This window comes from Squalius cephalus (genome assembly GCF_949319135.1).
Source record: "Squalius cephalus genome assembly, chromosome: 1".
Lineage (NCBI taxonomy): Eukaryota > Metazoa > Chordata > Actinopteri > Cypriniformes > Leuciscidae > Squalius > Squalius cephalus.
In genome coordinates, this window is record NC_137122.1 from 25,231,920 (window position 1) to 25,257,478 (window position 25,559).

At 36.1% G+C, this 25,559-nt stretch overlaps 2 protein-coding genes across 2 annotated transcripts in view; both read right to left on the reverse strand.

Annotated features, from left to right (window-relative positions):
• The window catches only part of LOC307157850 (histone acetyltransferase p300-like), a 63,880-nt gene extending 45,533 nt beyond the window's left edge, over nt 1–18,347 (reverse strand). The window contains exons 1-5 of the mRNA XM_079869792.1: nt 18,232–18,347; nt 17,471–17,536; nt 17,196–17,295; nt 16,381–16,498; nt 13,693–14,876 (exon numbers count right to left, since the gene is read on the reverse strand). Of these exons, the coding sequence (XP_079725918.1) occupies nt 14,784–14,876; nt 16,381–16,498; nt 17,196–17,295; nt 17,471–17,536; nt 18,232–18,328 (474 nt within the window). The 5' untranslated portion in view covers nt 18,329–18,347 and the 3' untranslated portion in view covers nt 13,693–14,783. The remainder of the gene's footprint in view (nt 1–13,692; nt 14,877–16,380; nt 16,499–17,195; nt 17,296–17,470; nt 17,537–18,231) is intronic.
• Nucleotides 1,115–10,353, reverse strand: LOC307157840 (uncharacterized protein). Its single transcript, XM_079869788.1, has 5 exons — nt 9,977–10,353; nt 5,672–6,028; nt 3,866–3,967; nt 1,373–1,459; nt 1,115–1,269 (listed from the first exon to the last, which is right to left on the reverse strand). Exons 1-5 carry the CDS (start codon nt 10,035–10,037, stop codon nt 1,160–1,162), a joined length of 717 nt encoding a protein of 238 aa, XP_079725914.1. The 5' UTR covers nt 10,038–10,353; the 3' UTR covers nt 1,115–1,159.
• Nucleotides 18,348–25,559: the final 7,212 nt, after the last annotated feature.

A 25,559-nucleotide genomic window follows, 5' to 3' on the forward strand; every position in this document is an offset into this window, starting at 1 on the left:
TTTAATTTACTCTGACAAGAACAAGTTATCTTATAATTTACAGAGAAAAAATTAACTGACATTTCACATTTGATGTTATTTAATTTAAATAATTATGTTTCTTCCTAATTTTTGTTATAAGTTATGTACATTTGGGTTTTATGTTACATTTTATGTTTAATTAATGCTTATTGCATTATTTTAATCATGTGTGTCACCATGATTGTGTTTTGTATTTGTGTGTATGACATGGTGAGCCTTATTCATATTTATACTGTATTTACCTCTGCTTGTGGAAAACTAATTGCGGTGAACTTTTAATCATCATGTGGTTTTCTGTTTTACCAGCTGTATTATTATGGTGGATATCAACATATTATAAAGGCACACAGCATATTTTAGCACTTTAATGGGATGGAAAATTAACATTATCAGTTAATGAACATTATAAAAAAAAATTTATTACCATAAATTTGAGTCCTATAAAACCTAAAATGTACTGGTGACCACAGCCGCCATTTTTTTACCGTAAATTTCACTTTTTTTTTTTTTTTCAGTGTACAAATATTGAATGCCTAGTAATTGATATTGGAATTTCACCCAATTTACTGCAAGTTATTACAGCAACCTGTACTGTAAGTTGAATTTACTTCACACTAAACTGCTAAACGTAACTGGGTTAATGCAACAAAATGAATTGACTTGTCAAGTTGGGTCAACAAATTATTTTTTACAGTGAAGGAATTTAGAGGCACTTCAAGCATGTTATAGTGTCTAAGTGACTATAAATGATATTTGTAGTGTAATAACTGTAACACATGTAATATATATTTTTTTTCATGATCAGCTGGTGTAGTTAAGAGTGATCATAAATTGTCTTAAGTACGTTAAACACGGAGATTCAGCACTGAACACATGCAGAACCTGTTATACTAAAACACACTGTTAATTTACTTTTGGATTTGTTTACCTGAATAAAAAACAGCTGAGAAAACTATATATTCTGTTTCACAACTGTAATTTTGAATAAATGTTTTGATTTTGCCTGTAAAACAGAAAAAGATTAAATAATTAAACACAAATTTCAATAAAATACTTTTACTTTTAATGGAATTTTTTTTTTTTTTTTTTTTTTGGATAAATTACATACACTCTATTTTGTCTAATAATCTGTCAGTCATCATAAATAAATCATACCTGTGAGCTCATTTACATATGGAGCCGTCCAGAGCAATAAGAGAGGTCTCAGAAAATAAAGAGCAGAACAAGAGACCGTCTCAAACAGAGACCCTGAAACAAAACCAGATAATAATAACTGCTGTATTAATAAACAAATACTTGAATGATATTATAATGCACTGATAAACACTGTGAAACACAGTGAAACACTCACCTTCAGAAACACCCCAGAAGACAAAAGCAAGACACATGATCAAATTTGGACAGATGACTAGAAACATCTGAAGACGGAGCACTAGATCTACAGAGAAAAGACAAATTAACTCCAGTTTAACCAGATATTAAATTAAGTTTTAATTAAATATCGGTTCCACTTCTTTAACTACAAATGCTAGTAATTGAGCATTTTGACAAAATACAGCAAACATTTTTTTTTTACAAAGTTATCTGCATCTCCTGCGCCGCGCATCAAGCCACTTCCATAATAGCTGTTCAAATTAATGCACGGCATAGACTCAAACTGTAACTGTGTGCAAGACTCCAATAAAATGATTAGGTAATTATTCCGGGAGCTGCTGTTTGCTGACGATGCCGCTCTCCTTGCTCACACAGAGACAGCTATGCAGCGAATCACGTCCTGTTTCGCAAAAACTGCTCAGATCTTCGGCCTTGAAGTCAGCTTGAAGAAGACTGAAGTTTTGCATCAGCCCGCACCACAAAAAGAGTACCATCCACCAAGTATCTTGATCGAACAAACAGAACTGAAGGCTGTCCACCATTTCAGCTACTTGGGGTGCGTGATCTCGTCTGACGCTAAGATCGACAAAGAAATCGACAACAGGCTGGCCAAGGCAAACAGAGCATTCAGCAGACTATACGGACGCGTCTGGAACAACAACAACCTCAAAAAAGGCACGAAGGTCAGTGTATACAAAGCTGTCGTGCTGACCACTCTCCTGTATGGCGCTGAGTCCTGGGTCACGTACCGCCATCACCTGAGACTCCTCGAGCGCTTCCATCAGCGCTGCCTCCGCACAATCCTCAACATTTGTTGGAATGACTTTGTCGCCAACACTGAAGTCCTCGAGTTAGCGGAGGTCACTGGTATTGAGGCTATGGTCCTCAAGGTACAACTTCGCTGGGCAGGGCACGTCTCCAGGATGGAGAACCATCGCTTACCTAAGATCGTGCTGTATGGGGAATTGTCCTCTGGCTACCGTAACATCGGGGCACCACGAAAGCGGTACAAAGACTTGCTGAAGAAGTCCCTCACTGCTTGCTGCATCGATCACCGTCAGTGGGCAACACAAGCAGCTGATCGCGACTCTTGGCGGCGCACAGTCCATCAGGCCACCTCGCTCTTTGAAGATGCTCGCAGGGCCAGTATGGAGGACAAAAGGAGTAGAAGAAAAAAACGTGTCCCCTCAGCACCCATCCTGGACCAGACCTTTACTTGCAGCAGTTGTGGCAGGACCTGCCTGTCCCGCATAGGCCTCGTCAGCCACCAGCGTGCCTGTAGAAAACTTGGATTTCCTTCCCAAATCTTCGTTCACGAAGTCAAGCCATGATGATGATGATTTATGGCTATATCTATGATTGACTACACAACATTATAATATTATTTGCAAATTTATTTTTAAATCATTATTATTATTTTAAATTATTATTGTTCCAGCTTCCTGGTTCATTAGGGTACTCTTGTAAGCAAGTAGCAGTGGCTGGGATAGACTTTAAGCATAACCTCCACTTAAAAAGATGCAATCTTATCCTGTTTATGTAAAATGAGCTGCTCCCGAGCAGGTTTGAGCTCACGGACCAGCTGCAATGACATCAACCCCAGATAGCAACAATGTTTCGGCCCAGATCCGGCCCACATCTGGCACTTGTGGAATGAAGATCTGGTCCACATGCAGCGTGGAATTACGGCACTTGGGCGGACCGCTCCTGTTTGCCAGATCTGGGCCACAAGCAGGCCATAGCAATGCCACATGTCAGCCAAGAGCAAAGAAATAAACCAGAACTGGACCTTATCTGATCCATAAAGTCTGTGTATATTAAATATGGAGTCATCTCAGCCTTAATAAGCCTGTTAACAAGCAGAATCACTGAAGGAAAGAAGAGAACAGAAAAAGAGACGAGCAGAAACACAAGAACTACAACTGACTTCAGACACAGCCTCAGATGAAATCAACTATAGAGAAAAGAAGACATTAAATCTGTGAAGATCTCAGCAGAAGAGGATTAAACAACTCCACAAACAGCATTACCAGCTTCACTTATTACTAACCAGATTTACTTTAACCAGATTTACTTTAGTGGGCCGGATCTGGGCCGAAACAATGTTGCTATCTGGGACTCCAGGATGAGCTTTGAAGAACCTAACAATCCTGGATCATGTCAAATCGTCAACAATGAAATCCAGCTGATTGAGTAATCCACGTACGAGGAACGGACCCCAGGTGGTTATTAAATGTGTTTGTATCGGTCATCTGCGTCCGTCAAGCCTCTTGAGTTTATCTAGTCAAGCCAGCGCGTGACAGATGCATGCTGGTTAGAAGTTTTTCTTTACAGTACATTTTACATTACTATTTTTAGATTCTACATTGGACACCAGGTGGTGACAAACACAGTAAAATTGTTCATTGTATCTGATAAATTGCGAATTATAGCAGACAAGAGCACTGCCATGGCATTCACATAGACCTACCTTTACTTTGTGATCTGCAGTAGATTATAAAGCTGAGTAGAAGTGCAGATACGGATGCAGAAATACAGAGAATCAACACCATTATGTGTGAAACAGAGAAACCTGTGAAACACAGACATCAGTTACTGAACAGAGTTACATTATTGTGAAGGATAGCCTGTATATTGACCTACAAATGTCATTACTATGATCTTTCGTCAAGTGTGTTGTAAGCATGAATGTGAATCATGAATAATGGCTCTTTTTTTAAATTTAATACAAGTATGAAAATGAAGGACAACAAAAGGAAATGAGAGGAAAATACATAGGCTATTTTTTAGACAGTGCTCTGTGTACAGCCTAAGTTACAGGTTTTGGCATTTGCCATTTTTGTTTTTTAAATCGTTATAACATGTATATCTTCTTTCTCAAACACAAATCTATACTTTTTTAACCAGCAACAGTGCTAGAATTTACCTCTGAGTTCACTAGAATAAATCAACACTTAAAATATGTATGGGGATATTCCACAGCTAAATGATTATAATGCATGACATGGAGGCAGAGAACGGCCCGACATGAAGTGGAGAGCATTCAAATAATTTAATGCACAGCTAGCCATGGATTATCCTGCTTACACCATGGCTATTTGCCAGCACTGACAAGTTGAAGCTGTTATTGATTGTTTGCAATATTTGACCGGAAGGGTAACAATTATGGTTGTTTTTGTCAGTTATGACTCGTTAGATCTAGCACTCTGTCTGCTTTTAAAATCAGACACAGAGATAAAGAAGTGTAGTAAGATCACATTTACTTGAATTAAATATTTGGTGCTGTGATGAACACCATAGTGAATAGAAACATGTAAATGTCTGTTTAAAACATCACATACAGTTCAGAAACAGAGTGCAGCGCAGCCTATAGATATGGATACATAGATCCACAATCGACCACTCCAGACACGTAGACGCGGCCGCCATCTTGCAACAGTCAGCGTGTCGTCACTCACAGTAAGAATCAATAATGCCACAACATGTAGGCCTACAGCTTCTGGTTGTGAAACTGCCAAGATTTAAATTCCAAAAGAAATTGGATAACTTTTACAGGTGAGAATGTGTTAGTTTGTGTTTTTATATGTATTAACTCAATATTACATGTTATTACTATGGTACTTTTCAAGTTTTTACTTTTACTATGGTAACTTTTTAATGTCATGTCAGCTGATGCCATCATCTTGTTGTATTGTGTTAGTTTAGCAAAATCATCTGCAGAAATCTATTTCATATATAGATATTCATACATGCGTCTAACTGCGGTTGTAGAAGCTTAGTCAACTTGATCTCGAATGTTCACGGACCGCTTCAATATGGCGAACGGCTTACGTATTACGCTCATTAAAACGGTCGCTAATGAGGCATCTATGTAAGGAATAATTGACGACGGGAGGTTGAATTAATAGATTAGTTTGCGTGAAGAACATGTTAAAAATTCAAAGAACCCTTTTCCACTACAACCCTTTGTGCAATGGAAAGATTCCATGGATGTAAAAAATTCTTTATGGAACTATAGATACCTTTTTGTGTGACATTTTTTGAGTGTAGATTACACATAAATAATATCATTAAAATTCTGAATGACAATAAAGTACTTTACTTCTGTCATACAAAACCGTTCCTTAATTCCCAGTTATGTTCAGGTAGACCAGTGGAAAATAACAGTACATGGAAATAATATTTGTAACTCAATGAAACTCACTCTAAATCTGGATATGGATATTTATTATTTAACAAAATTGGTGTCTTAATCTAGAATATAACTCTGACTCACCCAGTCTCTCCAGTACTACAGTTGTATTGGCTGAAAGTCCTCCAGCAAACACTTGACACATGTAAACTCCTTTGTCCTCAGTTCTGACACTCTTCAGTCTGAGAGAGAAGTTTCCTTTGGGGATTTCATCAGTGAAGAACTCAACTCTGTCTCTGTATTGTTCATCTGATGAATCTGGTAAAGCCTCATTGTCTAGATAGAGCAGAACCAGAATATCTTCTTTTTCATCCGTTTTCTTCCATGAAACCTCTTCAATGTGTTCAGGTTTGATGTGAGAGTCTACAGAGCAGTTCAGAGTGACGTCCTCACCCACAGACGCAGATATGGAGCGACTCGATCCTGAGACCAGCAGACGCTCTGAAGGAGTAAGAATAAACCATTTTAAATAAATAATAAACACTAGGCTGTTCTACATAAAACAGTCAAGTTATATTTGTTTATATAGTGTTTTATACAATAGGCTACAGGTTTACAGTAATAAAGAGGAAAATGTGAAAAGTGTTAATGTTGGAAAATTCATCATGAAACTTATTCCAGCCATAAAGCAGCTCTACAGAAGATAGTGCCATTATTCAGCTCAATTTCAATGTTGATTCAATTCAGTTCTATAACAGTGTCTGTGAGTGTCATTATCCAGTTCAATTCAGTACAAGTTTGGCTCTCATCCAATACTGTCAGTGGAGTTAAATCAATAATATAACTAAATATTGTCTTTTAAACCTCGACCTTATTTTTATTGTCTAGGGCTAGGCTGTTTCCAAAAAACAAGCAGACTTTAAATCGAGCCTGTTTTGTGAAATCTTTAACAATCTTGTGTAATAATGATATGCATCGCTGTGCCAATGAATAACGGTCCAAGCCATTAGATAAATCGGCTATGTTCAAAAACTGGTCATCTAGTCTGGACGCACAAAACTCAAACAGACTATTTTAATAATTTCTATTAAATAATATTTTTATAGTTCCAGTCCTTGCTTATGATTGGCTGAATTGCTTTTGAAGCCGTTGTAAAATAGCCTACTCTAAAACACACACACCTGTGACCTCAAGTCATTACATCAGCATAGCCCCTTTCACACATACAGTCCTTACTGGTAAATTACCGTTAAGAGATCAAATGTGAACAGGACCTTTTCGATTCTGGCAATTTACCAGAAAGGGAAGTTGTAGAATTATCAGTAAATTACCGGTATGATGCTGTATGAGAACAAGGAATGAAGATCACCGGTATGAGCACGTACGAGGTCAGAAAGCACTGATGTAAGAAGTCTGCTTTGGGCCAATCATAAAGTTCTTATGCAGATGACACGATTACTCCACGCTGTTTACAGTAAGCTCCACTGCTTTTAATAGTTTTTCTAGGTTATATGCATTGACCGTTGTGCCACGCCGCAGCTTTTTTCAACACGCTTGAGACTCAGCCTCCTTTTCCATTCATCAGCACTACGGCTCTGCAGTTGGATAGCCTACTATTATGCACGTCTTCTGTTTTTAAGAGCAAAAGCGTGTTCTGTTTGACCATCCCCTTATGCCTCTCACTCAAAAAAGAAGTCAAAAAATTATGTCAAATTGAACAGATAGTGAAACTGAAGCACTCCTCCTCATACGGGTGAATGAAGACTGCGAATCGTTACTGTGATTTTTATTTTACCTATATTTTTATCAGTATACAGAATATATTTATCAAAAATACAGATTTTTTTTTAATATTGTGATATATTATTACAATTTAAAATAATTGGTTTTCAATTTTATTATACTTTAAATTATCATTTATTTCTGTGATGCAAAGCTGAATTTTCAGGATCATTACTCCAGTCCAGATCCTTTAGAAATCATTCTAATATGAGGATTCATTATCAAAGTTGGAAACAGTTCTGCTGCTTAATATTTTTTCACAACCTGTGATACTTTTTAGGATACTTTGATGAATAAAAAGTAAAAAAAGAAAAAGAAAAAAAAAAAGAAGCAAATGTTTTAAAAATAGAAATCTTTTGTAACAACAATATACACTACTGGTCAGTAATTTGGGGTCAGTAATTTTTTTCTTTCTTTTTTTAAAATAAATCAATACTTTTATTCAGCAAGGATGTGTTAAATTGATAAAAAGTGATAATAAAGAAGATTTATATTATTAGAAAATATTTTTTTTATTTTAAATAAATGCAGTTCTTTTTAGCCTTTTATTCATCAAATATATTAGGCAGCAGAACTGTTTCCAACACTCATAATAAATCAGAACATTAGAATGATTTCTAAAGGATCATGTGATAGACCGGATGTCACATGTGACACTGACGACTGGAGTAATGATGCTGAAAATTCAGCTTTGCATGAAATAAATGATAATTTAAAGTATAATAAATTGACAACCAATTATTTTAAATTGTAATAATATATCACAATATTACATTTTTTTCTGTATTTTTGATCAAATAAATGCAGGCTTGATGAGCAGAAGAAACTTCTTTCAAAAACATTAAAAATTGTAATGTGTCCAAAAAATTGTAATGGGTCTGTACTGTATATACCGGCATTTTGGTGCCGAACCAATGAGTGAACGTCTCTTACTGGTAAAATGCCAGAACGCCATTGCTTGTGTAAACAGCATATTTGTGTATACCGGTAAAGTAATTCTGGTAATTTTACAGTTACTTACCGTGATTTCTGTGTGAAACGGGCTAATAAAGTGCAACAGTGCCCACCCACTTTTTCATTGGTCCTTCTGTTGGGGAAGTTTTTTATTTTATTTGTATTTATTTTTATTAAATCTTTGTGAAAGTGTTATAAGCCATGAACTACGGCTGGGAGATATGGCCAATAAATCATCACTGCCTCTATTTGAGTCCAGGCCATTTCAGTTTGTGTTGTCCGGTCTCATCAACGCTACACCTATTCATTGTGTGAGTAGCCCTGTATTCCTTTCTGCCTGAGATTAATTATATTAAAGACCTTTGATCTTGCATCTTCATGCTTTATGCTACGGCTTGTGACGTATAAACAGATTTAATAACTTTTTTCTTACAATAAAAAATAACTCCGATAACATTTAAATACAATAAAACATACACAGCAATACACTGACTGCATACTCTTCACAGCAAATTAAATATAGATTAATCCTTATTAAAGTTACAAAAAGTGTAGGGCTGCCCCCTAATAGTCGACATCAACATTTTATTAGTTGGTTAGAAGTTAAAACTTGATTCAACTTTTTTAATAGCCCACTTAAAATATTTATTACAAATAAATTGCAAATACATGTAAATGAACAAAAAATTGCATTTCATTTACAATCAGCACCCCCACTACCCGCACTTATTTGAGCAGACTTTGCTTTTCCGGTGAGTGTGAGCGGTACATGAGTGGAGCCTAAAGTACAATTTTTCATAACTTAAAACTTACACCCGGAGAATATTAAATAACAGATGACTGTCATGATATGAACATGACTAATGGACAAAGTTCATAGCTGTCAAGATCTTGAATCTGCTCAAAGTACACCCAAAGATGTTGGATGATTTTAGTCATGATGATGTTTTGTCAACAACTAAGTTCCTGCAACTTCTTTGAGACTCTCATTGTCATTTAAATATATAATGTATGGATAATCTCATGTACTGGTAATGCGGATTAAGAGGTACATTGTCCCAATGAATTATCCTTCTTTTTGCAGGTCTAATCACTCAGCCACAGTGGACACAGTCAAGCCACAATTCACAGTTCTTGTATTTCTATAATACATTAAGTAAAAATGTCATGTACTGTAAATGTTTTGTGTCAGATGTTTATTTCCAGCTAAGCAGGTCTTAATTCTGTATATAATGTTGATATCAGGTCCATGTTCTTCATTCTTTGTTAAACTCAACTTGAGGTGTTAGCTATTGAAAAGTGTGCAGTTTATATTAATTAAACTTGTATTATATTCTTGAGGTTGTCTTTCGGCAATAAGGATAAAACCAGTGTATAGTTGTAGTAATAATTTAAATTCATTAATTAAAAACAATACTTAATGGTCTAATTATTAAGAGCTAAGTTACCAGTGTAACCATTAAGTTAAACATAAAAAATCAAAACAAATACAAAACTGCAATGGAAATCATTAAATATGTAGGCTACACATTTGTAATGGAAACCTATAACTTACAAGCCAATAAATCCTAATGGAATATGGCCCAAAACACACTACATAGAGGAAACCATTTGCCAATGTTTTTAATGGTTTATAATGGCAATGGTTTTAATTGTTTGTAGGCTAGTAATGATTTCTATTGTTTTTCTTTCAGTAGGGTGTAGCCTACTTACCATCAGCAGCGCTCATCAGTAATACTGACATCAAAACACATATCTGTAACGTTAGGAGCATCTTCAAATGTGCAAAGTTAAAACGATATTGTACATTAACGAAAATATCGCTGCTAACGGACTGTTTCCTTTCACTTTCAGCTGCCACTTTTAAATGGTCTCGGGTGGCGTCAGATGATTTTTAACGAAAAGATGGCATATAAGCATCACTTCAGCACGTATGATCACACTGAACCTGACCAGTCCGACTCCGAGAGAAAGAATAAATAAATCACGGCCAGTAGCAAAATGTCATTACAGGGGGAATGTAAAGGCTGCATCCGAAAACCTAGGCAGCATCACCATGACTTTCTGTCTCGCTGCCTTATTTGTAAAGCAACCCCGGAAACAGTTTCGCACACTGTAGCTGCGTCCGAAATCACATACCTCCCTACTATATTAGTAGACGAAAACCAGTAGCCTAAGTTATGTGACAAAAGCAGTAGCACTTCACAGTACTGATAAAAGAGCAAAAAAGTACCTGGAAGACCTACTTCCACCGAGATTCTGGTGTGCAAATGATACTATAGAACATTTTATTTTATTTTTTAGCAGCCCTGAAGTAGCCTACTTAGGCTACTCAAATTCAATATAAGTAGCCTACCTACTCAAGAAAGAGAGAGTAGGCTACACGATTTCGGACGCAGCCTCCTGAGGCTACGTAACGTAATGACGTTGCTAGGTTACCAGCTGCTCATTAACGCCATCTGGTGTCTTCCGTGAAGGATTTCAGTGTAAAGATGGGAAAAAACGAGCACACTTATTAACTATTCACAGCAGAGGTCACCAGTTTATTCCATCTGCAACCAAACAGTCACAGTCCTGCGCATCTTTTTTTGAAGGTGGTGACCTTGTTTGTGACCTGGGTGGGGTCAACCATACTGTGCTATCAGATCAGATATCTCAATTGCCCTGCGTCTCAATGTCCATACTATCCATCCTAAACAGTACATTTACAGTCAAATAATTAACAGTTCTAATAGAGAAATGTTTAGAAATAATGTGCAATTAAAAACATTCATTCTGTTTTGTTATACACTTTAAAATAAAATGAGTATATGCTGTAAATGCTGTGTAAAGAAAACAAATAATTTGCACAAAAAGTAAAAAGTCATTTGCAAGATAGTTCCTGCCTTATTTGCCATGTTTTGTCGACTCTCCAGTACCACAGTTGTATTGAAAGTCTTCCAGCAAACGCTTGACACATGTAAACTCCTTTGTCCTCAGTTCTGACACTCTTCAGTCTGAGAGAGAAGTTTCCTTTGGGGATTTCATCAGTGAAGAACTCAACTCTGTCTCTGTATCGCTCATCTGATGAATCTGGTAAAGTCTCATTGTTTTGGTAAAGCAGAACCGGAATATCTTCATCTTCATCTGTTTTCCTCCATGAAACCTCCTCAATGTCTTCAGGTTTGATTTATTTGAAATATTACAGTATAAATCTCTGTGTATTATTTAAAAAATTTTAAAAAATTGAGTTCACACTCACCAACATATTTTATTTGAACCACATTCTCACCAGAATCCTGCCGACTGTAAACTTTACATGTGTAATTTCCCTCATTACATAGAGATTAAAAACCAGACACTGTCGACATTACACAGAAACATGTACACGTGACGAGTAAAACAGGAGAGATTCATCTGTTGCTTGTATTTACTGATAATACATGATCACACATGTATTGAATTTTTTTCACATGTTTGTATTGATTGTATTGAAGGAGGAACATGTGGCTGGACACTTGATGCTTTTCCTTTACTATCATTCAAATACATTTAAACCAAAGCATCAATTAAAAGTCCATAGAGAAAAAACTCATTTCAAGCATTTCAGCAGAAACTTTTAGAGAAAGATTTTAAGGTCATGAAGATCAACATTCAGTCAATTGTGTCCAAACCTTTGACTGATATTGTACATTTAAATTGGACATAAATGATTTTGTGCTTTTTTTTCAGCTTAAAGAGAGAAAAACAAAGTGCATCGGAAACAAACTGGAATAACAGCCACAAAAATGAACATAAGCAGGTCCATATTCATATGAAATTATGATCAAATCTCGGGATGGTCAGAGTGCTGGTCGAGCATTGATCAGATGTGTGAAGACAAGCTGTTGAAACATGTTTAAATTTCTTCCATATTTGTGGAACTGCATCTAATCCAGATAAACCAGTTCTTAATAAATGCTTAAGTTAGTCGTTCACAGTAAAATCTCACTGTCAAATTTACTAAACAAAAAAGTACAATTCTGTGATTTGCTTTGACGATTTTAATGTGTTTTTGCACATAATGCTATAGTGGAGATATGTTACTGTTTTAATGATCTGTTAGGATTTAAAGGGTTGAGCAGAGAAACACTGATGTTATGCTGCATGTTGCTTTATTTAAAGGCAGTGACTGTGTAGTTGCTAAAGCATTGATGACATTTTTATGTTCTTCAACTCATTCATGTGTGATGATGATCACTAGTAGGATTTAGTTAAATTGATGTTTCTAGTAAATATTTAATGGCAATTGACCAATCAATTTCCTCAAATGAAGTGAGTTATCTCAGGTTTTAATTCAGTACATTATTAATAACAGTAACATACTGTAAAGATTACATTAAAGAACTGTAAATTCACAGCTGCTCTTGTTTTGCTGCTTTTACAGGTGTGCTGTATAATTTTACAGTATAATTGTAGTTTATGATTTACAGTACTCTTGTAAAATTTACAGGCTTACTGGCAACCCAAATTGCCAGTAAGTTGCTGTAAATTTTACAGCAATTTGTTAGTGCTATATTTTTACCGTTGAATTGTAGTTGATGTTTTACAGGACTCTTGTAAAATTTACAGGCTTACTGGCAACCAAAATTGCCAGTAAGTTGCTGTAAATTCTACAGTAAATTTTTTACAGTGTGAGAAAACATCACTATATAAATATAACAAATAAAAAGCATCTTTAAAGGGAGTAACCCGAAAACTATTTTAATAGTTTTTATAATGGGATTATAATAGGATTATAATGACACAATGTCACATCATTCTACTGATTTTTAACGTTTTAATAAGTTTATCTTCAACACTGTATATACAGTATTTTGGAGTTCAGATCTCAAAATTTTACGTTGACTTGCTGCATTGAAAATGTTCAGTAGTTTCAATTCTATTTTGTGAACAATGTATTTTAACACTATAATTTATTAGTTGAACTAACTGATGATTTTCAAAGAAACAAATCAACATCGTTTTGAGTTTTTACCGGCAAACTCTTGTTACAGTGAACGTAATTTTCCCCTACTCAACATGTCCTGTAATTTACTTTAGCTCCACAAAAATGACATTAAGAAAAACATGAAAAAAATAAAGACACAGCACGTTTAGCATTTATAATCAACTCAAAGTCAGCTTTGTTGATTATTGTGCTCAAGAAACAATTTTGTTTTAAACAGCAATTGCACTAAATCATTAAGGAGAAGAAATCTCTCAATGACAGAACATAAATACTTAAATGTGTATTTTTAAAATCCATGTAACATTTTGCGTGATGGTCTTTATTTTTAGATTCATTTTGCTTATTTATTTTGCTTCATTCTGTTGAGAAGAAAGTATTAATAATTGCAAATATGAACATACGTGAATGACGTCTATTCACTACAAAAATAATGTTTAATACAAAGATTGCGCTACTTTACCAGATCTCTTGCTCAATCACATCAAACCATCATTTTGAAATCCAAAGTCAGGGAGTGGTTGGTCATGACAGCTTTTCTATCAGCTCAAGCAGAAAGAGGAATCAGGAGACCAAGTGATGGTAAAAAAAAGAAGGGTTTATTAACGTTAGTTGCATCTTTCTCACAGTTCCGTTTAATTTCACTTCAAGTGTTATTATATCAAACAAATACAGAGAATTACTGCATTATACACTCAAATTAGATCCAGTATGTCATATACATTCCACTTGTCACATGATTGATTTGTTCCAAATCTAATGTGACTGTCAATGGCTTGTTTAGATCCCGTAGAGTCGTGCTGGTGAAGGCCAGTGCCCGGTTGCATAAAGCACCTTAAGTTTTTCCCTTAAGCACAAAAAAACATAAAGCACCTTAAGTTTTTTTATGATACTTAAGGGGCGATTTCCCCTTACCTAAGAGAATAACTTAAGGGTGTTGCATATAATCTCTTAAACGGTTCTCTTAGGTAAGGGAAACATTTAAGTGTTTCACGACAGCCTACATTTATTGAATGGTAGCCGATTTATGCACGTGTAAAACATATCCCACTACTGAAAACTCCCAGTTGCAAAAAAACGCAGTGCTATAAGCAGTTGTAACACCGCAGGTAAAGAGTGGTTGCGATGTGTGACATGGTCAAGGTCGCTCTCTAGTTTGTTAGCGATGTATATTGCGCAAATATTGCGTCGATCAAATCGGTATTCTTACAACAATTTTTCATCGCTAAGATGGTCCAAAGGGTTCTCCCTATCCCTAAAAATTCTTCTTGGCACATAATGATCGTCAGCTGGTTCCATAAATTCAGCCATGTCGTCTTATTTTTGTCCGCGTTACTCTTAAGGTTACGATTTCCAAACCTTAAGTTATACTTAGGGAAATTACCGTTAATGGGTTTTATGCAACACTTAACGCTTTTTAAGGGATTATTTAAGTGAAAAAACAGCATTTAAGGGAAATTCTAAGTGTTTATGAAGTTTCACTTAAAGAAACCCTTAAGTAACACTTAAGGTGCTTTATGCAACCGGGCACAGGCTGTTAAGGATCCTGAGTGCTCATGGCCGGCTTTGACAGTTTGTCCTTCTCTTCTCCTCCAGCTCCTTCTGGATCTTGTAGATCTTCTCAGCAACCAAGTGGTAATACTCATCCTGAACACAAGAATCATATTTCATGTTCCAACAGCCTTCTTCCACCTCAGCAACATTGCTAAGCTCCGGAACATGCTAACTTTATCTGTTTCTGATGCAGAAAAGTTAGTTCATGCATTCATGACCTCTAGACTAGATTACTGTAATGTATTACTAGCTGGTTGTCCTGCATTCTCAATAAACAAGCAAGCCTGGGAAAACCCAGACAACTTCCGGCAAATTTAGATTTGCTCTGCAAGTAGTCTGGCAAAGAGCTCATTCAAGTCCATTTCCAAGCCGTCGAAATCGCGGCACCAATCAGAAACGTTGAGGCGGGCTTTACACGATGACGATCGCTCTGATTGGTTTTAGGTCTATCCAATTGTGCCCAGAGGCATTTGAGTGACGTCCGTTGGTGAAGCGCACCAACTTTTAAATGCATTATTATATTCAAATTGCAAACACATGAGGACAGTCTCCATGAAAGACCCACTGGCAGATGATTTAATAGAGGATTTTAACTGTGACAAGATGATTGACAGGGCAGTTTACGTGACAGGATGCACGCGACAGATCCGTCCGATAAAGATGAAGTAGTATGTCCCAAAGCTTGCCTACTTTTTTGCTACACATTCAAAAGTAAATACATTTTCTTAGTTTCTTAGTTTAGTTCCTGTGTGCTTAACTGATCTTTTATTCATTACTTCAATGAGCTGTTTCTGCCTTAAATTATTACATTGTTTAAATTAAAGTGGTGGTATGATGCCCTTTTCACAAGATGTAAAATAAGTATTTGATGTCCCCTAGGGTGTATGTGAAGTTTTAGCTCAAAATACCCCACAGATATTGTTATATAGAATGTAAATTGTCAAAATTGATGAGCAAAAACGCTCCGTTTTTGTGTCTGTCCCTTTAAATGCAAATGAGCTGCTGCTCCCGGCACAGAGGGCGGAGCTTCAAGAGCTTGTGTCTTTTTACCTCACACAGACATTCACTGAAAATTTCTAAAACCTTTAGCCTTTTATGTTCAAACCAGAGTCGACAAAGATGGAGAGACTCAAGAAGAAGTGAAGAAGCAACAGGACATTTCTGAATGGTTAGTTGATGAATTTATGTAGCTTATGTGTAGTTGTTTTCTAGTCATTGAGTAGCATATTCTGTCATGATAAACTATATATTGCGTTCCCGGGGACGGGGTTTATGTCAATTTTAGGGTTAGTGAATGTCCTGTAGTCGCTACCAGCCGTTTGTTGTAGTCCTTAAACTTTGAGCGTTGTAACTTTGCAGATGTTGTTTATGCTCAAACAGCAACATTACACACTAACTAAAGTTAGAAAAGTGAAATCATAATCAACCACCCCTTTAATACATTTTTAGCTAACAGTGATGTACATTTCTGAAATACATGACTCAGATCACTCTAAAATGTAATGTGCATTTTCTGTAAAGCTGCTTTAAAACGATGTGTATTGTGAAAAGCGCTATACAAATACATGTGAATTGAATTGAAAGTTTATATCCTTACCCTGCTGTTGGCAGACTCATAGAAGTTCCCTTCCACTTCACATGCGTAAGTGACCAAGTTCACCAAGCGTCTGTCCAGCAGCACTGCTGGGTCTGGGGCCGGGATTATGGCTTGAACCCTGCAGGAGAAGCATTCATTACAGGGCCTAGATTTAGCTCAAAAACAACCAAATACACCCAATTATGATGACAGCATGATGAGAGATGGTTCCTTTTGGACTCACAGGGCCTTTCTCAATCTGTGTTCTTGTCTGTACTTGTGTTCTTGTGAAACGTCATCTTTTGTGGCCCAAGTACTGTCTCAATACACAAGTTTGCATTTTGGAAAGAACGGTAAAAAATCCTGGAAGTGTTCTTGACACGCCCATTTTACCGAGGATGCATCGGTTGGTAACTCGTGTGAACTTGACGGCAGAAATATCCCAGCATTCATTTTGGCATTCGAGGAAGGAGAGGCAGGTCAATACAGTAAGTCGTTTTTCTACAATTTCGTACGCTATTTCATCACTAAATTCACTTCAGAGAACATTTGATGCAAGAAATCAACTGTGTAGATTTCAAATATTGGCATTTTTACGAAAATGTATGGCGAATCGAAAATGTCCAGGTGTTAAGTTAGCTAGCAAGCCAACCGGCCGTCTGTGCGGGGGGTATTATTGGGCAATACCAGCAAGAACACATCGTCTCAAACTGTCAGCAGCGTTCTGTGTGCTCGTCACCTTGTGAGTTCATTCTTCCAAGAACAACTAGCAAGAGCGTTCTCCCCAAGAACACAAGTCCGTTCTTTGCATTCTTGGTTTTGAGAAACCAACTCACAGTTTGTGCACTAGGTGATTCCTCAGGTCCTGAGTGATGTCCTCATGCCAGGACTTCTTCATGCTGGGCATTAACAGCGGCACAGATGCAGAGAGATTCCCTGTGATGGTTCAACATTTTGAAGGATTAAAAGCTGTATCATCTCCAAGTCAATATTAATCTTTCTTATGCTCACTGAAATGATCAGACAATTGAAAACCCTGATGTGCTTGTGTGCAGTGAAATGCAAGATGAGGTTAGTAATTGATAAGATTAATGATGAATATTGTACATGCCGTTGCTGATGGCGGCCACAGCTGGTTGAGGAGCCTGAATGTCAGTGTCAGGAGAGTTCAGTGTCACTGTTAACAGCAGGAGAAAAAAAAATACATTAAAATAAATAATTAAAGCCGTCCAAAAACGGCCAATTGATTCACAACCGTCTATAAAAATTAATTCCAAGTCTGTTTTCCAGTTTTTTCCTGTCAAGCAATTTTTAATGTTGTCCATGTGCAGTGCGGTTCTAGTGATCTGTTATGTATTTACTGATGTTTTTAAATATTGGCTAAAGTTATTAGCAAATGATTTCTGTGGGGTTTAAAAAAAAGACTCTACAATGGTTTCAAGTTGCGAAAACATTTAAAAAGTGACAATTGATATGCAAACTATTTATTAATATTCAGTGATTAAAACACTTTACCCCTTAAATAATAGGGTTAATTTTTTATACAGATAATACAAATAATGGCTAATTGACCTAGTCGAGCTCATCCTCTGCGGATCTAGTGAAGTGCTATGCTCGGAAATTTAAATCATTAACAATTATAGAGAATAACATCATAATATATTTTAACTCAAACACAATGAATTTATCCAAAATCAACAACATAATCTATCTATAACATCAAAATAATAAATTTAAATCACACATAAATCAAAATTCGAAACTTCGTCATATTAAGGAAGTAAACGTGAAATCGACATTTCATCTCTCCAAACAAAACCATGGTAAAATAACGGCATAAACTCTTTCAAAACCTTTTCAGTGTGTACTTGCAGTTTTTCATCAATTCTTCGTCAACTGGAATATCCATTTCGCTGAGAGTGAACGTCGTGAGCAGCAGAAGGACCGAGAGAGCTTCTGTTCTACGCATGGTTCTACGGTGGGAGTTTAGTGACAGAGTCACGTGGGCGCTTTCGAAACACTGATTCACCGCTGGGAGGCGGCGATCTGTGAATACATGAATCATATACTGCAAAAAAAAAAAAAAAAAAAAAAATTTGTATGTATATTTTGTTTCGAATCAGTGGTTTGGTGTATTTTATATATATTTTTATTTATTTATTAAATGCATGAAAAAAAAAATAGCCAAAGTCAAGTTTTTTATATATTTTTTTTATTTTCAATACCACAAGAACAAGATGTATTTACATAAAATCCAGTGCTTTCAGGGCTTATTTTGTTTTTAGTTTGTTCTAAAAGGTTTTTTAATCTTTATAAAATGTGCAAAATTTGGTTTTTACCTTGAGCCCACTTCTTTTTATATGGAATTTTCCCAATAAATTAAATAACTGTATAATACGTTGTTCTTTACATTCCAAATGGTCATTCTGAGAACAAAAAGGCACATCAAAAACAAATTTCCATCATACACTTCAGTTTTCTATTCATAAAGGTTTCTAAATCTTTCCAAAATAATCTTGAGTAAAAACAGATGCAAAAATATTTATTTTTCTAGTGCACAAAATTCACGTATATGACATATTAGGCTTAAATCTTTCCAAATCATGCTTAGCAGGATAAATTCTGTGAAGAATTTTGTAAGACACTTCCTTTCCATACTTTCACCCAAGAGATATCACCAAATAAAGAAGACCAAAGGAATCTTGCTGCAGGAAAAGACACAGAGCATTCTTTATTATTGATACATTTTTGTTTTAAAACATCAACATAAATGAAAATTTTACCACAAAGATTGTCCATGTTGATTTCCACTGAATCAGCGTTTTTTAAGAGTAACATCACACTTTGGAATCGCGTCAAGAACAATAGCAAACTCTCTTGGTTTAACTAGTAATTAACATTTTTGTAGAAATTCAGTATATGATAACAAATATCCATCCAAACTCTATCACCCATTTAATTTTGAAAGTGTCATTAAGTGTACTATAATTTAAGACCTCATGTCCCCCTTGCTCTTTGGTGTTGTTACCTCCTTTTTTAAATAATGTGGCTTTTTTCTCCATATGAATTCATAAAGTATCTTATCTAATTCCTTAATCACTTTAGGAGGCACATCTAATGATAAAGATGTATATCTAGATATACCTTCCGCCTTTGACAATAATACCCTCCCATTTATTGATATATATATCCCTCATTAACCACCACCAATTAAATTTATTTCTTGTTGGTAAGTTCAGAATTTAACTCAATCTTTTTTACAAATTACTACACCTATAATTGAAATAAAAACTAAAATGTTTGATCTGTTTTTAAATTAAAGTGCCTGTAAAGTCTAAATTAAGTATGTGTTCTGAGTTTGTCACACCACAGAAAAATGTGTTATGGAAGTGTTATTAGTGTTATTTTTAATCGAACAAACAAAAAAAAAAACACAAATTTTCAGTTAGCATTACTTTGCCTGGATTCTCTGTCTGAACAGCATCTTTTATTTAAATGATCAGAGGTATGAAGTAATATTTTTCTTCCCTATTTTACAGTGTGGCCATGCATCTACAGTAGCAGTGCTGGTTCATCTTCAGCTGAAGCCATCGTTCAGCCAACAGTCAAAGAGGCATTCCAGCGTCAGGCTTCATATGGACCCTCATCTCATCGGGCCAAGGAAATCAATCATGCCATAGCATATTGTATTGCTAAGGACATGATCCCAATTTACACAGTAGCAAAACCAGGATTTCTGAAACTGATGAAGACGACAGTTCCACTTTACAAAGTAAAGTTTTTCTCTAAGACAGAATTACCCAAAATGTACAACAGTCTAAAAGAGGATGTTGGTAAGCGCATAGCCCATGCAGGGAAAATGGTATGCAGCAACTACTGACCTATATGGACCAGCAGTGGAGGAAGTGGTCATCCATACATCAGCTTCACCATCCACTACCTCACAGATTGGAAACTTCAATCAAACTGCCTGGAAACGCAGTTCTCAGAAGTGATGACTGAGCATTATAAGACACCTGATGTTAACAAGCAGAATCACTGTAGGTGCGCGGACTAAATTTCACTCGTCTTAAACCCCCCTGTCCACTATCTAGCCGGGATCATTTAGATGCAGCCTTGGCACTTCACCAGGCGAGGTCGCTGTTACTACAGCTTTGAGTAATGAACCCATTTTCAAAACAATTCTTCTAAGTCAGTTCTTCAACCCTGCTCCTTTGTCTCCCTAATCAAACACACCTGATTCAACTCATCAGCTCATTAACCCATGTGCAGTGTTGGGGGTCCTTCAGGAGCAGAACACTCTAAGTGGTTTAGTGCTTCACCAAAGCTTCATTTGCCCATCACTACTTTACTGGTTATAGCAGTGCTGTCCTTGAACAGTATAATTTAACATTCACTATGTCATCCAAATGATTTCTTAAAAATTGTTCTTATACAATAAAAAAGTTTTTTTTAAAGACAGACATCAAGAATCAGTCTGTGAATCTCAATGGTGACATATTTAAAGCATGTCGCAGTGCATTCTGGGTATCACCAATGATGAGCATATGTTTAGAGTTGAGGTACTTTTTGTTATTTAAAAAGTTATTAAAGTTACTAAGTGGTCTACACTGAAGTTTGTTTATCTTTTTAACCTGTTTCTCTTGTGCAATTAAAATAGTTTGATAATACCGTATACTGTGATAAAAGCTCAATCAATTAATCGCAGCATGAAAATTTTATACCGGCTCATGCCTGTTGGGTGACAAAGTTGTTGTCAGCTCGTACAGTGTGTAACCCGCTGTTGCAGAAAATTTACACCTGCCAACGTTTAAAGTTGTGTAGTGTGAACTAGGCATTCGTTGGGCTGTTGAACCTTTACTTTCTATATTAGATTGAAATAGAAGCTGGTAATGCTGTTTGTGGAGTTGTTTAATCCTTCTCTGCTAAGATCTTGAGAGATTGAATGTCTTTTATCTTCAGTTTATTTCATCTAAGTCAGTTGTAATTCTTGTGTTTCTCTTTCCTTCAGTGATTCTGCTTGTTACCAGTAGGTGTTCATCACTAATGCTCAATCATCACTTAATTAATCACTTAATTATCTCATTAACTTTTAACAATGTAGATTGGGACAATATGTACTCTGAGCAGTGTTGATTTAACACTTGGGATTTTGTTGTGTACCTGTAACGTAGTAATCATGAAGACCTTGCTATTCTCATTTGTTAACAAACAACTATTCATTACTTCAATGAGCTCATTGTGTCTGCATTAAATTATTACATTGTTTAAATTTTTTTTTTTTTTTTAGCTAACTGTGACTTTGTATTTGTACATTTCTGAAATACTTAGACAGTTACCTCTGATAACAAAACACTTGTAATATGGACTCATGCACTTTCTGTAAAGCTACTTTGAAACGATGTGAATTGTGAAAAGCAATATACAAATAAACGTGAATTGAATTGATTGTTCAGGTGTGTTTGATTAGGGTTGGAGCTAAACTCTGTAAGAAAGTTGATCTCACGGTCCAGAGTTGAGGAACGCTGTCCTAGTCTGAGAGTCTCAGCAATTCACTATTGTATTTTAGGTGAGTCAGGAGGTGGCAGCAACTGATATCCTTGAGTCAATGTCCTTTAGGTGTGTTGACTGCTAGATTAACTTTCCGTGTTTTGCTACGTGTAGAATTTTATGGTCTACCAGACCAGTTCTCTTGTGGTGAGACAACAGGTTTTAATGATACTTTTTTACATCATATTCCAGTATGAGGACACAGATGTCGTCATAAACCATGTTTACGTTGTAATACCCTAGCATTATACACATTTGTGTCCTCATAAACCATATACAAGAACATACACACACTAACACACAGGCCCTGACAGGAGGAGGACAGAGTAAAGGTACACAGGACCTACAATTTCCACACTTTTATTAGCCCCGGGTCCAGTGGACCCGAACATCCTGTGTATAATATAAATGTGTAGGGGGGGGTGTACAGTGTGTTTTCATTAAAAATGTGTTCTGATATATATTCCTCACAGAAAATGAGCCAAGGCCAATGAGTCTTAGTTTGAAAAAATAATTAATTGTATCATTTTTCTTTTGATAAAAAATGAAAACGGGTCCAACAGACCCGAACACCATACAAGGGTTAAACCCTACGGATTAAGAATGAGATGTCATTAAATTTCTTAAAATGTGCATGTAAATGCAGGCGTCCCAAAACTTTTGGCAATATACTGTAAATATATATAAAAAACATTTTGGCAACATTTCCATTAGCGCAGAACCTGTGAGAGGCATGTCGTAAAATGAGCTTTCATGCTAACCAGTATTCAGTGACAGCTGGTAATGAAAATGTGCTACTGTATGACACGCCAAGTACACCATGCATATTTTTTTTATATAATAATAATAATAATTCTTAGAATAAGATCTTAAATCGTTATTAATGCACTAGTGGTGTAACAATACCCTCATGTCATGATTATACAATATTATTGCGATACTCTAAGACATATGATGAAAGGTTAACAAAAAATGAACTGTTTATTTATTATTCTGTTGATTAAAATGCTAAATTTGATATTACATTGTGCATATAAATGAATAGGCTTGGACTTGGTGTTGATAACTGTTGATAAATAATGCACAAGACAATAGTGACACCAGGATAAAAACATGAATGACTCTGAAGCTGAAAACAGAATTATTTTAGAGGAATATGCTTGCACTCTTTCATTGGCTAGATATATTTATAATAATGTAGGCCACTTTTTACTGGTAACGTAAGGCATTTGACATTATCAAGAACCACAAATATTCCCCCATTGAATTATTATACATTATATTCAACATCATAAATAGTAGTTTAATGTAGCACTGACAATAAATCTAATTTTTTCTCACACAGTAATTTTCATTTTGGGTGAACTATACAAAATACATATTGTCACTATCCACGATACATAGTGTTGCATTTATGTATTGCAGTATATTGTGACACGGAATAGTTACACCCCTTAAGCCCCGTTCACACTGCCAGCGACTTTGTCGCTGTAATGTTATTAGTAGACCGCACGTCAGCCATATCTAGCCTATAGAAAATACAATCACAAGTGATATATAAAACTAAGATATCATTCTAATTTGACTAGGAATTAGGCTTAACATAATTAAAAGTAACATTATGCTGTTGGAGAGTGTTTTTATATTACCACAGCAGTGTTCAGTGGATTAAATCATTTACTAGATTAACGATCGATCAATCAACAAATTAAACCTGTCATCAATTACTAAAACGTCATTCGAATTTGCTAAACTTGCATCATAAAATTACAACACATGAACTATCCATGTATGCTGTGGTTACAGATTAGGGCTGAACGATATGGACAAAATTTCATATCTCGATTTTCATGCCAGATATCTCGATATCGATACAATACGATATGACTACGTAAGTACTAAAAAAACAATACATTTAGAGTTTGTAAAATACACACTGATGTCTATGGAAGAGGTAATAATAATCATTTCCATTATAATTCGACACGTTTTATTCATATCAGATACACATTGTGTAAGTAACTTCAATGTTTACTCTATTCTATTCCCAGTTCACCAGCCACTTACTTTTAAGTATTATCGGGAGAAGTGGATGAATTCACGTGTTGTAAATCCAACAGATCCGATTCTCTGAACTGCGTCTGCGGCACAAACTAACACGGCGGCGCCTATCGCGCATACAGCTCATCTAACGCGATCGTTATAAAGGTGTTTAAACAACAAAACACTTCCACTTGCATATATTTGACAATCGGAATATCAGATATTTCATGCCATAGCTAACACATTTGTGAATATTCTGAATAAAAAAGGAAAAATGACATAAAGGAAGATCATCATTCATTCAGCGCTGTTGCTGCTGCGGTGTGTCACGTGACAAGCAATGACGCGTCACCATGGAAACGCCGCCCCCCCTCTCACAATATAGTTCCCACGTCCCTGGTAGTGTGTGCGCGCTGGCTTTAACGGTGCATTCAAGGGCATTCGTAAAACTGATGTTTGTTGTGACTGCCAGATTTGTATGCAGGGCGAGCGCGGAGAGGGAAAATCTATATCGTCTATATCGTTGCTTTTTTCGATAGTAATATCTTGAAAGTTCATATCTCGATATAGATACGATAACGATATATCGTTCAGCCCTATTACAGATAAATCATATAAAACAGTGAAATCGCTCCAGAACTCTGTCCTGTCTTGCCTGTGCGAGACGGTGACAATAGCTCCACTGACAGTCCCTCCAGGTTGTTGCTCGCTAAATTCGCTTCTCATTTGCATAAAGTTTAAATTTCTGAACTTTAGTCGCGTGTCAAGTGACCCACATTCTGACGCGTATGTCACCGGAAGTCGCCAACCCTCCATTGAAATGAATGGGATCATGTCGCTTTGTCGCTGGCGGTGTGAACGGGGCTTTATATTGCACACATACATTTCAGCAAACACTCAAGTGTTTTGGAATAAATAGGCCTTTTCTCTCATTGTTGATTAGATTTGTAATTCCATTGATTAAAGCAGACTCATTTCACGTGATTCTGCTGTATTCTGGTTTGATCCATTGGCTGGAGATTCGTCTGCATTCTGGGATCAGGATGAGACATTTTAAAATGTAATTTCAACATCATCTACAGCAGTTTTTCTCAGCCCTGGTCCTGGATCAGGGGTCGTTTACACTACACCGTTTTCTAAACACAGAAAACTTTGTAGGCCTATGCATTTTGGCTGTTTGTTTTGGCGTTTTGGCTGAGTTTTGGGGCCTGAAAATGAAACATTTTAAAAACGGGTTTTGAAAGTTCAAGTTTTTGAAAACGATACCATTATCGTATCATGTAAATAAATAAAAATGCGAATTTGAGAAAACGACAATGTCAAGCGTATGTGTATTACGTTTTCAGTCGGCGCACAGTTTTTCTTAACATAATGACATCGCCAACTAATGAGTTTTTAGTCATTTTCACGGATGAACAGGAATCGTTTTGACAACATTGTCATCTGTACGCGAAACAGTTTTAAGTACACCGTTGTCGTGTAAACGTACCCTGAGTCTTCAGCACTGAACATTTTAAGATGCCATGTCTCATCTAACACACCTGATTTACATCATCAGCTCATTATTACAGGACAAGAGGTCAATAGCTGTATTTCAAATTATGTAC

Coding starts and splice junctions, on each gene's coding strand:
- LOC307157840 (XM_079869788.1), bottom strand. CDS start 10,037: ATGCTCCTAACGTTACAGATATGTGTTTTGATGTCAGTATTACTGATG. Junction 3,968..5,671: donor TGTAGTACTGGAGAGACTGG/GTGAGTCAGAGT, acceptor TGTGTTTCACAG/GTTTCTCTGTTTCACACATA. Junction 1,270..1,372: donor CTTCTGGGGTGTTTCTGAAG/GTGAGTGTTTCA, acceptor GTTTTGTTTCAG/GGTCTCTGTTTGAGACGGTC.